Source organism: Panthera tigris, chromosome F2 (assembly GCF_018350195.1).
Source record: "Panthera tigris isolate Pti1 chromosome F2, P.tigris_Pti1_mat1.1, whole genome shotgun sequence".
NCBI lineage: Eukaryota > Metazoa > Chordata > Mammalia > Carnivora > Felidae > Panthera > Panthera tigris.
This window is the reverse complement of record NC_056676.1, coordinates 44,258,848-44,275,379: the sequence shown is the minus strand read 5'-3', so window position 1 is coordinate 44,275,379 and position 16,532 is coordinate 44,258,848. Positions and strand designations below refer to the sequence as shown.

Genomic DNA, 16,532 nt, shown 5'->3' with positions numbered 1-16,532 from the left:
TCAGCACTTTTCTCTTCTCCTCCACTGATATCCACAAGAAGTGGTTTTCTCCCTTTTCTTTGGGAATGAAAATAAAATCCCAGTGTCTTAAATTTACTTTAGATGCCCTGAGGTTAAACAAATGCTTCATGGCAGTTTCTCTTTAGAGTCCTGAAATATTTATAGTCATTTAGTCAGTCAGCTGTAGACAGGGGCCACTCAGCTCAAACAAGGTTGCATGTAATTCTCTCTCCAAATAGTGTCTGTTTTGGGAAGAAGGTTCTGCTAGTAGATTAATGTGAATGTAGCTTTTAAGGGCATGTTTTACAGTGAAGAATTCCATTTTTACTCTTTAGTGTGTCAAGTGTGAAATTATCACAGTCTTCGTTATTTTTATAACTCCTTATTACTCCATATTTTAAATGTATCTGTATGTCTTTCTTTAACAGGCTTCATACTAGTTTGGATTGACTTGAGAGTTTGTGTATTCTTCTCAGTCTGGAAATGAAATCAGGAAATGCCTTAATACATTGGTATTTCAATGGTTTTTGAACAAGTGTCATACCCATGATCTCTGTTGTTCAGTCTTAGGGAAGAAGGCCCCTTACCTGTTTATATATATCTAAACTAATTGGCAGATTTGACTGGGTTTTTGCTAGTATTTTGGTGCATTTCCCACTCTCACTGTTAGCAAAATGAGTGTGGCAGCCTCTATGAACAGTGTTTTGTAAAACCGAACCAGATTCCATTCAACACAGTAAAAATTTGAGCTACAATGGAATATTAGGGGGAAAAGGAGTATACTGCTCCAGGCCACAAACAACTCAAAACAGTCTGAGGCATGCACTGGTAAATCTTACAAAATGCTATAGGCAATTCAGCATCAAAATTGCCATAGAAAATTATTGTTGTTAGCCATTCTGTTGATAGTTCATATTGTTAGAATTGCTAGCAGATGGGAGAATAGATGAGTCAGGATACGGTATTAACAATCCATATTTTTTTAATCACAAGCCACTAATAAGGTCTGTAGCATCTGTGAGATTTAAACAGTTGCTAGGAAGAGTTTGTTTTCCCAGTAAACACAGCAAACCTTGTACAGGATTTTCTTGATTGACTATTTGACTAAATGTGTTAACATTAACATATAAGACCATTTGCTTCATTGTGACGGTGTCGTGTTTATTTTGACAGACTGATTATACCAGCAACTCATGGACCCGTTGAGTCTTGAATGTTATCACATTTATGCATTTTAAAACTTCATAATCTTATTTCTGCTGTTTTTAGAGAGTAAGACTTTTGAAAAAAACCTCTCATGTAATTGGGACTGTTTTTGACAAAATAATATAAAAATCTAAGTGTTTTCCTCAGAGAGCTCTTAAGATACTATTTTAGGAAGTAATTCACTCTTATCACTTGAATACAATACATTAGGTTTTTACATTTTTTTTTAATTTTTTGTTTAATCTTTATTTATTTTTGAGAGAGAGAGAGACAGAGCGTGAGCAGGGGAGGAACAGAGAGAGAAGGAGACACAGAATCCGAAGCAGGCTCCAGGTTCTGAGCTGTCAGCACAGAGCCCGACACGGGGCTCGAACCCACGAACTGCGAGATCATGACCTGAGCCGAAGTCGGACGCTCAACTGACTGAGCCACCCCGGCGCCCCCATTAGGTTTTTATAGTAGGTTGGATACATAAACTTGCAGAAAGTTCTGACATTACTGACAACTCTTCTTGGTCAGTAACTAGAAGCTTTTCTGGTTCTCGTAGAGTTCAGAAGTAATTCTAATGATTAAAAGAGTGAGCTATCAAAACGATCAGTTTTAAGATTTAATCTCACCTTCTATCTTCTCACACCACTGTGTTGTCTGTGCCCCTGCGTCAGGCAAGAGCTAGTAAGTAAGGGAGCTGTTCATTTGCATATCATTTATTTGGACTTGCTTTTTCTTTTTTAAGGGCTACTAAGAAATATGGTTTTGCTGGGTAGTGATCTGTAATCCTCCCAACCTCCTGGATGAAATGTGACAATCCAGGACAGTTATTAACAAAATGGGCTGTGTGGTCAAGCTGTCACTTATGTCCCAAACTATACCAATTTTCAAACAAATGCTGACCTCTATTGAAAAGTGGTTTTGACTTTTTTAACTTACAAGCAATCCATCTACTCTTCTAATTATTGTTTAAAAGTTAGTGTTTATATTTAAACTCTTTCACTTGTTTTAAACAGCCTTTCTATAAGAGGTGGGAAGTCCTAGTCTACCGAGTGTCCTGAAACTTAAAGAAAATGGTATTTCTACCTTGTGCTGACTTTCTGCAGTTTATTTCATTGTAAAAAAAAAAAAACTGCTTTATAAAAATATCGTATGCAATGTTTTCTCTTCACTGTGATCTTCCTAGTTGAATATTTTCCCTTTCAGCTATTTTCCCTTTCAGCTCAGGTTGAAGACCCTGGAAATTTCTTGGCACCACACCCTTCCCATTCATGGTGTCGTAACATTTTGAACACTCTGGCAGTGCTAACTAAAAGTATCGAACTTGGGGCGCCTGGGTGGCTCAGTCGGTTAAGCAACCGATATCGGCTCAGGTCATGATGTCACAGCTCGTGAGTTCGAACTCTGCATCGGACTCCATGCTGACAGCTCAGAGCCTGGAGTCTGCTTCGGATTCTGTGTCTCCCTCTCTCTCTGCCCCTCCCCAACTCATACGCTCTCTCCCTCCCTACCTCTCTCTCTCTCTCAAAAATAAGTAAACGTTAAAAAACATATGCATCAAAGTTGTTATAATGAAAAAATGCATTGGCCTCAAGGTCAGATTGTATCTCTGCCATCAACCAACATTGTAACTTTGAGCAAGCTGGCTCCCATTTTCTCACTCAAAATAAGGAAGCTAAAATAGATCATTTCTGAGGTTTTCATTTGCAGTAAGATTGTGTGAGGTTTAACTCATAACCCAACCTTATAGTTTATGCTCCTGTTAAACAATGGTTTGTTCATATGCAGTGGTGGTTAATAATCCCAGATTCACAAAGTGTTTCTCTGAGGCTCATATGATTCAATTTACCTGACCTCAGTTTAAACTCTTTTTATGGCAATTGATTTTCTTCTCTGTCCTTAATATGTCTTGCCCCCTGATACTTGTCATTTCAAATGTTCAAGAGAAGCAAACATTCTTGTGAATAGAAAAACATGCCTCGGGTAATAAAACTGTATTGTCCTGAAACTCTTCTCCTTTTCTGTGGCTGTGAATTTGAAGAAGTTCTGTCTTTGCTGATAAGACCTTCCTGTTACCGAACGTCTACTCATTTAGTCACTTAATGAAGTTATATATCCTTGATGTTCGTCACAGTTGTCAAACTACAGTTTTCTCTCAGAATGTTAAGATCTGAAAATCTAAGAATCATCGTTCGTTGCGCAAGTTCTGTGTTACCATTAAATTCAAAATCAAATGTTATTAAGTAGAATTAGCCTACAACATATAAAAGCCATCTCCAGATGAGTTATTCATTTTTATACATTTGTTCACATACAGCCATAACCACAATGTACGCATAACCTAAAATTCTCTTCACTGACTTCACTTACAGAACTCTAAACTGACAACTATGGTTTACTCTGCATTTATTTTGGAATTAGTCATCTGGCAGATGGCTATGGTAATATAGCTACTTTGTGTTCCTTGTATTGTAGAAAGATGGTTCATAAGTAACATTTCTTTGCTATATTTAAAAATATATAAATTCAAGTCAATTTACCACAAGCTCTGTTGATCCATAAACATAAGAATTCTGAAGTGATTTCCTTTCCTTTTTGTGAAGATTTTCAAGAAAGCTAATTTTAGTGACTGAAACTTCTGTCACAGTAATATTGATACTAATTCAGGAAGCTCAACTTTTCCTTCTTGTATTATCCTCATTAGCCCCCAAAATTGTTTTCATTTGGATTAGCATTTTAAAAGGATGATAGTGGAATTGTTTAATATTACAGGACCATGTTTGTCATTATGAGTCTCCATAAAATTTTATCTGGTTTGTGACCCTATTTACTACTAAGCCGTTGAGCAGTAGTGCTTTCCAAGAGCTTGGAAAAGCTGCTCCTGCCCCATTTCTCCCAACCCCGCAATCATTTTCATGCCTGTGAGGCTTGGTAGCTACAGAAGTGCAGAATGCTAAATATATGTTATTAGGATTTATCATAAGTCAGAACTCAGCCAGAAGTGCATGTCTAAAATCATACCCACTGTATAAAAAGTGAAAACTTCTACCAGTTAGATTCACATTTTTTTTTTGTCTAGATGACACCATGATCCAGTTATTTAGAAATCTGATATTTCTCTTCTATTAACAAAACGAGAAGAGCCTCTGGCAACAAAGGCTACAGTTTGGGGATTATTTTTTGTTGGATACCATAGATCGTAAGATCAAGGAGAAAACCTTGTCCTGGATAATCTGATCCTCATCAGGAGCTTCAGTTATAGCCTAAATGCTGATGATTCCCTAAATCGGTAGCTTTAATTTCTCTGCTGAACTCCAAAACTCCAAATTATAATCCATATCTAATGTCTCCACCTTGATGCCTTGTTCGTATCTCAAACTCAGCAGGACTAAAATGTCATGTGATCTACTCCGGTACCTTATTAATGATAACTCTACCCCATTACCCTTGCTTGAAGCCAGAATCATCCTAGCCCTTCCTTCTTCCTGACCCTTCGTAATCAACCAGTCAACAAAGAAAGCCGTATCAGTTCTACTTCCAAGTCTCTCAGATCCCTCCCTTCTTCTGAGTCTCCACTTCCTTTTTCCTAGTCCAAGCCTCATCCTCTCACCAGACTGTGCAGTAACCTGCTGACAGGCCTTCCTGCCTCCATTTTCACCCATGGTATTCCATTTTCTATACCTGCTAGTAGGTACATTTTTCTATCTCATATATGATCATGTCACCAGTTATGTTCACAATTATCTAGCATTTCCTTCTTCGCTACAGAAAGTTTGTAGCAACATGCTTAAAGGTCTCCTGTCTCCTTCTGTCTCCTCTCCTGACCCCTCCCCCCATGGATCCGCCCCACATCCCAGCAGCCAGCTGAGGTCTCCAAAAGTATGGAGCATTTGGGTACCTTATACATTTCTATTCATGCTGCTTCCCTTCTGCCCTGTCCTATTTGCCATCTTCTCAGCTTACCCATCCTTCAGTCAATTAGCTGTGTGTGGACCTGTCTTGCCAGCTAGATTGCAAGTTCTCTGTGGGAGGTAGAGTGTTCTATTCATCTCTGTATCCACGTGCTTGGTCCATAGAAATTACCAATAAATATTTTAATAAATGAGTACTCTGGAGTTCTCTGACAGCTCACCTGAAAATGTAACTATGTATGTTTCTTACATAGATGTCAGATTTCCTGTAACTTCAACCTTACAGAGCCACAAATCTGAAATCAAATTTTTTAAAAAACAAAAACACTAGAAACAGGTGGTACAAGCTTCAGCACTAAAACCATGCTCTGTCTTTCCTAAAACAGCCTCAGGCCTTCATTAACGTATTTATTTTTATTTAGTGTAATGCTTTCTAGGACCGTTCAATCACTTTTCTGGTTCCCAATAGATGAACAAACTATGTAAAGAGAGAATGATATCTTTCTCTCTTTATGTCATGAAAAGGAGCTGATAGCTTTCTCTCAAATGAAGATAAAAAGCCAAAAAGGAGAGAGGAAATTAATACATGGCATAGATTAGTAGTAGAAATTAATAATGGGGATTCATCATTAAGGAAAGATTGCTTTAGGTCCTGTGTCCTCTCCTTTAGAAGCCGGCATATTCTGTAAAGTACTTCATAAAGATTTTCTCTTCAAAACGGTTGAAACAAAGTTTTTACCACCTAAAAAACTAAGATTTAGGTACTTCATAAATTTTCTTATATGGAACATCTAATTCCCTAACAGTCCTGGATGATTCTCCAACATCACAGACCTGTTCGTCACACATTTTACATATTGAAAATATACAAGTCTATTAGAGGGGGAAAACTTTCTTCTAAGTAGCTTCTTTCTCTGAATTTAGTCCATTACTGTAATATAATATTTATAAACTGTTGGTAATTTGCCCCAGTAAGGTAGTATAAAATATTTACAGGAATATGTTAATGCAAAAATTGTTTTCCTTTGCTTTGATGCTATTTCTCCTAATCTTAGAGTAACCCATTCCTTTGAATCATTTTTTTCTGTATTTCTATTTACCCATCCTCATGCCATGGTATTTAGCAGTACAGTTTGATAGTTTCTAACCATGTTTACAGTATCTAAAGTTTAAGTATTTTTTAGAATATCTGACAGGGGGACCTGAAACTCGTTCATAAAAGTCAATTACAAAATAATAATAAATAAATTTAGAATCAAATACTAAATTGTGTTGTTTAAATTATGAATGTTATATTGAAATTCAGAGATGGGAAGATTAGTGTGGACTGAAAAAGAGACAAAAGTGAAATGGGATCTCATGTAGACAGCACCCGGACATGTCTTTCTTTCATTTTTTTTTTTTTTTTTTTACATTTATTTATTTCTGAGAGACAGAGACAGAGACAGAGAGCGCGCGTGCAGGGGAGGGGCAGAGAGAGAGGGAGACACAGAATCTGAAGCAGGCTCCAGGCTCTGAGCTGTCAGCACAGGGCCTGACATGGCACTCAAACTCACAAACCTCGAGATCATGACTTGAGCTGAAGTCGGACGCTCAACCGACTGAGCCACCCAAGTGCCCCGTCTTTCTCAGGGAAACAAGGCCCTATGTGGTGTCTAATTGGTTCTTCATCCCTCCCCCCCCCCCCCCCCACCGCCATCACCTGTTCGTCCAGTTCAGAAAGTTCTGAAGTCCCCTATTGGCTTATTCTTTATCCTCCCAGAGATTTGAACATATTTAGCCATATTAATAGTGGCATGATTAGTACTTGGGTTAAAAATTAGTGAAGAATATGATAAAATACAATGCATGATAATATAAATGCCTATAATGGTGTGATATAGTAAAGTAGCTTCTTTTTATGACAGGGCATATTGTATATATATATTATTATATATATGTATACACCAGAACTTTTCATACACCAAGGCAAGTGGTACTCACCTTCAGAATCATCATCCTGGGAGCCCACATACTCTTTCCCGTAACACTGTCATGCCTATATTTTTGGAACGCCTCTTTTGAATTTACTTCAGAGTCTGTGACTCATTCTTTTCAGTATCCTCAGTGGTGACAAACCTTTTTCAGTGAGAATGGATTTTTTAGAACCAAGAGTAATTTAGGGCCAGGTAAGGTGAGGAAAGTGGAAGGATCAAGCTGAAAAATGCTATTTTTGGTTAAAATTGACATGTTGACCCTAAAGTAATGAGAGCACTTTCTGATTTGGCTCATAAAATAACCGAAGACAGTTCTCTTATTAAAACAAAAAATTGCTGCAAGTGTTATCATATTAAGACCAAGTCTGAATTACTCTCATGGAATTCTCCTGCTGTGGAGCAGATCATGATTCCCTAAAGTCCAAACCCTGCTTTGCCTAGCTTGGGACCCCACCAGCCCCTGGTTCTGCAGCAACCATAGTCCTTCCTCAACATGGTGGAGCTTCCTCCTCAGGGCCCTGCTCATCTCTGAGACAACCCCCTTTTCAAGGACCAGCATGGTCCCTGCTCCCCTAAAAGGGATCAGCTTAGTGACGCTTCTCTCTTTTTGTTGGGAATCTGTTTAAAAAAAAAAAAAAAAAAAAGACCAAGAAGCAATAGATGTTGTCCCCAGGAAAATGTACACTGAACCTGCGAAATTGGGTACATGAGAAGCTTATTCATGGACTTAAGAACCTCTCACTGCAGTCAATCTGTACTTTATGCAGTAGGGTCTTGTGTCAGTCCCACATATTTCTAGTTGCTGATCTCACCCTTCTGACTAATATGCAGGTTTCCTTTATTTATTTTTTTTAAGAGAGAGAGAGAGAGGGAGAGAGTGCAAGTAGGGGAGGGGCAGGGAGGGAGGGAGGGAGACAGAGGGAGAGAGAGAGAGAAAGAGAGAGAGAGAGAGAGAGAGAGAGAGAGAGAGAGAGAGAGAGAGAATCCCAAGCAGGCTCTGCACCACCAGTGGAGAGCCTGATGTGGGCCCCAACCCATGAACCATGAAATCATGATCTGAGCCAAAGTCAGACGCTTAACAGACTGAGCCACCCAGGTGCCCCAATTTGCAAGTTTCTTAAGGCAAGGAAATAGTTCAGTGCTTCTTTGCTTTCCTTACAGTACCTACCAAGATGCTGAATATGTAATAGCATTCTGTAAATCACTGTGGTTTAACAGATTTTTTAAAACCACTTACCTGCCACCATTGCTTTAATAGTTTCGGAATGAGACAAAGTTTTAGACTTTTTTTAAATGTTAGTAAGATAAAGCCCAAGTGTTAGGTTATATATTTCAGGGCATCTTAAAATATGTTTCTCAGGAGATAATCCATATCTTGCTGTTTTCACATACAAAAAAAATTTTAATGTGTATTTATTTTTGAAAGAGAGACAGAGCATGAGTGGGGTGGGTCAGAGAGAGAAGGAGACACAGAATCCAAAGCAGGCTCCGAGCTCTGAGCTATCAGGACAGAGCCTGACACAGGGCTCAAACCCACAAACCGCAATATTATGACCTGAGAGCCAAGGTTGGACCTTTAACCAACTGGGCCATCCAGGGGCCCTGCTTTTTTCACATATAAATAATTACAGTAAAGCTCAGCATGCCACAGATCCTGTTATGTAGAATGGATTTCATCCCCCTGACCTGAGGCCTCTCACCTCCTGTTATACAGAAAACCAGTGAAGGATTGCTAGTGTTGTCTCTGGAAGCCAGAGTAATTGAACTGAATCACTGTGGTCAAACTAGATCATTTAGTCAAATCACATCATTATTGTCAAACTATAATGTATGTGGTGAAAAGCTGATAGTTTATTCTCAAATTGACCAGCAGGTCAGAATTTACTCGGCACTAATATATCAGGCTTGGGATATTTTGAGGCATAAATTAAAAACCTTATTGTATCAAAATGTTTGGGATAGAAGTATTCTAGGTAATTTAATTTTTTGATTAAACAAGTACTTAAAATTGAAGCAATTGGTAAAATGCAGGATAGAATGGGTAATTTAACCTGCATTCAATCTTGTCACATTCTTGGGTGATCTCTTCAAGTGTTCACAATTATGACAGTGCTCCAGAGCTGGCAAGGATGTGAGAGGTTAGAGTGAATATATCCGGAGCATATCCTGAAAGTCCGTGTGTTGGCAATGGTGGATTTGTTTTTCTGCCCTTCTTTAAAAAACTAATACTTTTCATCTGCTTATTTTTCTCATTTGTTCTTTCCTAAAAGCAGAGGTTTTTTTTATTGCTTTTGTTGCAGAATTAAGGTTCTTATAAGGCGTGACTTTTTGGTTCTTTAGTGAAGGAATTCCTGTTTTAGTTATTGAACCATATTTCAAAGACGTTGTAGAGAGTTCGCTGAAATATTCATGCTAAACCCCATTAGATTTTAACCTATTGTAGATAATTTTATCCTGTATTGATATCTTCACTTTTTTCTGTTTCTAGTTAAAAAATCTAAGTCTAGAAGAACTACAGATGCGGTTAAAAGCACTGGACCCTATGATGGAACGAGAAATAGAAGAGCTTCGTCAACGATACACGGCGAAAAGACAACCCATTCTGGATGCAATGGATGCGAAGAAAAGAAGGCAGCAAAACTTTTGAGTCTGATTTCTTCCCTGTTTGTTTCTATAACTATTCTGGAGACCAAGAAACCACTAAGAATTGAAGAAATATTATTATTGGGTTTTTTTTCATCCCTAAGATTTGTGCTCTACAACTAGGCAACAGTCCAAAATTGACAATGGTACCTATCTAGTAAATTTCCACAGGGCAGAATTTACAACTATAGCCACTATGTTTTCATTCTTAGGTAATGAAAACAACAAAAAGGTATTCTTCTCTAGATCTGTCAGCTGCATACCAGCACTAAAACTGTGTTATAAAACAAAAGCTGTGTTTAGAGACCTTGAAAATCTGAAGTCATTGTTTAATTGTACAGCACCATAGGGCTTTATGTTACAATATTCTTTATTCTTATTTCTGGTAGCTTATTTATTGTATCCCCTACGTAAGCTTATTTATTTATGCTGTTTCACTTTGTTTTGTTTTTAAGGACGAGATCAGGATAGCTTTGGTGAAGGTAGGGCGCATTAATAATAGATGATAACGTACAACCAAATTGTACTTTCAGCAGGGAGCTATGGGGGTACATTCCTTGATTTCCAGGATAGTTTTCCAATAGAAGCAAAGCAATAATAGAAATAGTACCCAAATGGGCCAGACATTTTTTTATACTGAAGCAATAATTCCATTTTTACCTTCTGAAATTTTGTTTAATGTTTTTATTCCTGATGTTTGGTACAAATAAAACTATATTTAGATCACACGGAGCTATAATGTTTAAAACCAAAGAAATCAATGGAACTCTTGCACAAAAAAGTGTGGTAAATATTTTAAAAGAAATAAATCCTTAAAACAAATGCAATTTGTTTCATGTTTCATATGTAGGTCTGATAGCTAAACTGTATCAAACTGTAATAAGCTCATCAAATTTATTCCTGTGAAAACATGCTCAATTGTCACAGGACTTTTTTGTTGATTTCACTTATTTCCTGGGAATTGGTAAACATCATGTGCCTGACGATAACAAAATAGCAGAAACATTTGTACTGAACTGTACCAGCCTTGGGGACTGAATAAAAAGATTAAAACCATTAAAAAGAAACTCATTTCTAAGCTGAATGAAGGTTTGCGTGATTGATCTGGGACCAGTCATTTCCGAAGCTACATATGGCCATCTTGACCGTGTTTGGTCTTTTGTGTGTTTAATTACTGTGTGTAAATCATAAAGACAAATAAATTTTACTGTGCCACCCAGCGTATTGCGTCTCTCTGTCTTTGCAAAAAAACTCACCACCTGGATTCTATCTTTTCCTGGCGAGGCAGGTATATTAGTGAGGACGGGCTGGATGATGGATAACAACCGTGAAACCTCAGTGGCTCAGCGTAGTAACACAGCTCATTTCTTTCTGATGCTCCGTGCCCACCCCCGCTTGGCAAGATACCCTGCTCCTGTCGCTCTCACCCAGGGACCCCACCGATGGTGCCTTCACCCTCTGTAACATTAGTGGTCACCCTGGCAAGGGAAGGAGCACTGACAAGTCACACAAGCTCCACTGTGACACGTGTCAGGTTGGCCACACCCTGTGTTCAGAACCAGTCACGTGGCCACTCCTCATTTCAAGGGAGCAAGGAGATGCAACCTTACCATGTGCCTGGAGGGGAGAGAAGGGAGATGCCGGCAGGTTCACTGATGACCACCAGAGAAGGTATATCATCTCCAGAGAGCTTTTATTCCATTTTAAAATGGCAGATGCATGGGGCGCCTGGGTGGCTCAGTCGGTTAAGCGTCCGACTTCAGCTCAGGTCACGATCTCGCGGTCCGTGAGTTTGAGCCCCGCGTCGGGCTCTGGGCTGATGGCTCAGAGCCTGAAGCTTGCTTCCGATTCTGTGTCTCCCTCTCTCTCTGCCCCTCCCCCGTTCATGCTGTGTCTCTCTGTCTCAAAAATAAACGTTAAAAAAAATAATAATAAATAAATAAAAATGGCAGATGCGTCCCGGGTAGTGCCTTGAAGTAACATTTATCTCTGCTCTGTTGAGTCGTTATAAGTCACATAGGAATTACAAGATTGTTAAAATAGTGGGAAGTATTGAAAAATTTCTAAAGGTAATTCAGAATGAAGACTAAATCTACAATATATGCTTCAGCTGCATACTTACGGAGTCTACTTGGGACAGTCAGATGAGTCAGTCCCCTCAAGCACCCTGCCTTTTTTACCCCTTCCTTAATTGTTTTTCTTTTCAGTAACCTAATACCCTGCCTAATTGGGTGGAATCAAATGACTGACTTGCTACCATCCAAGTAAAACCGCCCACATGAAATGTCAAGAAACCTATGAAGAGGATTTCTCTCCAGTTTGCTAAATTAGAAAATGTATGCAAATTAATTCGATGAGGCCTGTTAACCACTCTTTCTAATTCAGTCTCAACAAGAATCCTCCTTTTAATAGTAAACATTGAATGTTCCAATCACATTGTAATTTGTATATAAATAGGTTTTATATCCTGTTGTTATTTTTATTCTTTATACACACACACATACACACACACAAGAGAATTAAGAGCAGTGAGCATATTTTTATTTTAGAGACTTAGGAAGCTCTAGAATATTTTAGGATAATCTTTTAAAATTCTTCCAATCTTCTCAGTCTCTGCCCCCCACCAATCAAAAAAAGGAACTTATGATAAGTTTTGAAGAACCAAAAGCCATGAAAGAAAGCTTCAAGTCTAGGTAAGCCTTGATTAATCGTGATGCTGAGGCAAGAGTTTTCTGGTTATTTTAATGAGTTTAAGAAGAAGCCTCTTATTATCTTAACCTTGGCTTCTGAGAACATTCCAAAAATAGGTAAGTGTACTTTCTGCACACCCCCGTCCTTTCATAAACGCAGAATTGTAAGTGTGATTGTAGCTAATGAGTGAGGATTTTGTCTTGCCTAAAATCCAGCATCATTGTATATGTTGTTCTGTAGATGAGAAGGTTTTTTCTGATCCTAGATGACTCATTTCTACAGACTTACAATACACTTAGCTTATTTTAGCAGTAATAGTTTTATGTTCATAATATGAGCTAATTTGGTCAATATAAATTGGGGAAGAGGGGTGCCTGGGTGGCTCAGTCGGTTAAGCGGCCGACTTCGGCTCAGGTCATGATCTCGTGGTCCGTGAGTTCGAGCCCCGCATCGGGCTCTGTGCTGACAGCTCGGAGCCTGGAGCCTGTTTCAGATTCTGTGTCTTCCTCTCTATGACCCTCCCCTGTTCATGCTCTGTCTCTCCCTGTCTCAAAAATAAATAAAACGTTAAAAAAAAAATTAAAAAAAAAATAAATTGGGGAAGAAAATGTTTTTATTTAAATGGATTTCAAAATAATACCATCTATTATTTGGGACATTTACTATTTGTCAGACACTATGCTAAACAACCTTACATACATGACTTACGTGCTTTTGTGTTTCTTTCCTCTGCTTATTTATTGAATCACATCCCCAAGGTTTAAAATCACTCTCTACTCACTGCAGGATATGTAGCTTCTCTAGCGGAAATTCTATAATACATCAATAAAATGTTTTTAACTTAGTCACAGGAAATTTTTTCAAATTACTGACACATTAGCATTCAATAGGAATGCTATTTTTGTTTCCTATTCTGTGTCAAAGATTAATGATTAAAATAAATCCTGAAAATACTAATGATACAACACTCTAAATAGAACATCATTTTTTAGGGGCACCTGGGTGGCCCAGTCGGTTGGGCGTCCGACTTCAGCTCAGGTCATGATCTCATGATCCGTGGGTTTGAGCCCCGTGTTGGGCCCTGTGCTGACAGCTCAGAGCCTGGAGCCTGTTTCAGATTCTGTGTCTCCCTCTTTGACCCTCCCCTGTTCATGCTCTCTCTCTCTCTCTCTGTCTCAAAAATAAATAAATGTTTAAAAAAAAATCATTTAAAAAAAATTGGAGTTACATTGCATTAGTAAACTGTTACCAGGCATAGGCACTTAATTAGGTGTTTCATCAAAATGTTATTTTGGAATCCTAGACATTTGGTCCCAAAGCTCAAGAATTGGGGGTCTAAAGAGAGAACTACTTTGCTTTTTGAGCAATCTGATGAGATGTGGACTCAAGGGTGCATATACCTTAGCTGGGTAGTTTGGTGCCACCGAATGGTGACTTATCCTCCAGGAAGTCAGTCAGTTTCTCCCTGTTCCATGTCCACACGAAATACCTGAACCTCAGCCAAACACTTCCCTGAGCCATGAAAAGACCCCCATGAAAAGACCCAGAGAAAGCAAGTGACCAGTTCCGTTCTTCCACCAATCTTGGAAAACCAGATTCAAGGACGTGCTCTTCTCGCACTGGATCATATCAGTAGTCAGACTCCCTGCCACCATTTTTTTCACTTGATTAAGCTCTTTAAATTAAAGTGCTGATTTTAGGGGTTACTCTTCTGCCCACAAGACTTTGCCTACCAAATTACGAATGAACTCTGCCTCCTGGTGCTCAAGACCTGCATCATGCCCCAATGGACATGACCTCATCTTACATAATTGCTTTATTTGAGCCCTTTCTTCCACCAAACCGAACTGCTTTCAAACTCTATTATAATGATGTGATTTATTATTGGATTATAAGGTTCCTGGGAGCAGAGACTTGGTGTTTATCCATCTTGTTTCCCCACAATGCTTTCTCGGATGTTAAATGAAATCGGTAGCAAATAAAGTTTCATTGAATAGTATTAGCCCAAACAACAAAATTGTCATCACTAATTATAAAGGCTAATCTCTCTCCTTACACCCAGGTAATCACGTTGACAACAATAATACTAGCTTCAACCAGGTTTTGAGCACCTCCTAAGCCATGCACTTTCGATTTATTATCTCAAACCTTCATAACAAGATACAGTCTTTTTCTCAGAAAAGAAAGGATTGGAGAGATTAAATGAGGTCACAAAGCTAGTCAATGCCAGCGTCTGTCTCCAAAATCTTTGCTTTTTCCACTAGACCACATTGCCTAATAAACACAGGAGGTCTGGCTTTAGAACGTTGGACGGGATTGCTAAGCCTGCTTGCTGATCTTAGAAAGAGAAGCTTTTCAGTTAAAACTTAGAAGAGGACCATTGTTAGCTGATGTGATCCTGTTCTCCATTTCAAATGGGACCTACATTTTCTGAAATGGCATCCTTCCTACATGTGGGGGAAAGAAAAAAAGCAGAATGCATTAAGTTTCCAAGATGACTTACACAAAGATTTTTTTTTTACTTCGTTATTAGGGTATATTTGGAGTTCTTATGCCTTGAAAATCTATGTATTTTGTAAACTGAAATGTGTCCATTTCACTCCCTTACAAAAGCCTGCCTTGGTTAATGAGTACTTTAGAGAAACACTAACCAGCATGGTTAGTACATGGACATGGACATGGAAAGTTAGTACATGTACATGCAACATACATGGCCTCAGAAGCTAAATTACCTGGGTTCAAATCCCAGCTCTTCCTTTACACTTTTATTGCCCTGGGCAAGAATAACCATTCAGCTAATCTGTGTTTCCATTTCTTCATCTGTAATAATGAAGCAATTGTGAAGATCAAATGTTCTAGTACATGTAAAATATTTAACAAAGTTCTTGGCATATGGCACATAGACATAGATTAAAAAATAAACTTTTAGGGGTGCCTGGGTGGCTCAGTTGGTTAAGCATCCAACTCTTGATTTCGACTCAGGTCATGATCCCAGGGTCTTGGGATCAAGCCCTGAATCAGTCTCCATGCTAAGCATGGAGCCTGCTTGGGATCCTCTTTTCTCCCTCTCTTTCTGCCCCCTCTGCCCCCTCTCTCAAAATAAATAAGCATTAAAAAAAAAAAAAAAGAATGAAGAAAATGGCTCTGTTCTCCATTGATGAGCAAATTTATTATAACTTCTAAAGTGCATTAGAGTCTCCTAGAACCCAGATGTGTGTTCCATTAAGGGCCTGGCCTACTCTCAGGTAGTGATTTGCACTGAGGAAAAGCATATTCAATTTTTAAGAGTGTTTTCTTTTCTATCTAAAACAAAGTAAATAGTAAGCTAAACATTCCCCTCACCCCTGCCTGAGACTCTCCTTTCTATTTTAGGGATATTGTTAGGACCAACATTTATGAAGACCCATCTGGAAATTTCAGGTTTATGCCCTTAAAGTTTTGTTTCACTGAAGTTTTAGCATTCTTGGTCCTTAAAAATATGAGTCATGCAACTGATGGTTTCCCAACTTGCTTTGATCCCAGGAAGCTCAAAATCAAACTGACAGTTAAAAGCCTATGGTATTCTATGATCTGCATACTTCCATTTCCATGATCCTATACTTATAAAACCTGAAAATATTTTTTAAAAGAAAAAGAAAATATCTGTGGAGGCTTTGGTCCTTCTGCTATACTTAGAAGGATCTGGTTCCCTATTACGTGTAATTTTTATGTCTTCTGACAGTGTTCTTGTGGGTGTCAGATATGGTAATGAGTGTCGAGGGGGTTTGTTCTTGAGGTCCTGCACCTAGAACTCGGCTGGAATCTTCTACATGTGAGTCTTACCGCCCAAAGGGGTATGAGACTCCTAGATACTAAGATAACCCCTATCCTTCCTCTTTGGAAAGAAGACAAGCTAGAGAACACCATAATGCCCTTGGCTCCTGCACCTGTGCCCTTGGCAGCCTGTTCAAATCACATTTACACAAAACCTGATTCAGGATGACCAGGCAAGCACCCTAGCTTCCAGCCCCGGGTCAGCCAACAGATCAGAATTGCTAAAGAAGCTTATCTACTTCTCAGGATTTTTCCATTCCTATTCCTCTATTCATATGCCACTTCATATTCACAATGAAAAGAG

The 16,532-nt window shown here is 38.7% G+C and overlaps 1 protein-coding gene and 1 long non-coding RNA gene across 4 annotated transcripts in view; one reads left to right on the top strand and one right to left on the bottom strand.

Annotated features, from left to right (window-relative positions):
* The window catches only part of STK3 (serine/threonine kinase 3), a 292,559-nt gene extending 282,765 nt beyond the window's left edge, over positions 1 to 9,794 (top strand). The window contains exon 11 of the mRNA XM_042972682.1: positions 9,570 to 9,794. Coding sequence (XP_042828616.1) covers positions 9,570 to 9,728 — 159 coding nt within the window. The 3' untranslated portion in view covers positions 9,729 to 9,794. The remainder of the gene's footprint in view (positions 1 to 9,569) is intronic.
* The window catches only part of LOC122234855, a 32,952-nt gene extending 21,758 nt beyond the window's left edge, over positions 1 to 11,194 (bottom strand). For all 3 annotated transcript variants that reach the window (XR_006212792.1, XR_006212793.1, XR_006212791.1), the window contains exon 1: positions 10,981 to 11,194. This is a non-coding gene — a long non-coding RNA (uncharacterized LOC122234855). The remainder of the gene's footprint in view (positions 1 to 10,980) is intronic.
* Between the last annotated feature and the right edge of the window lie 5,338 nt (positions 11,195 to 16,532).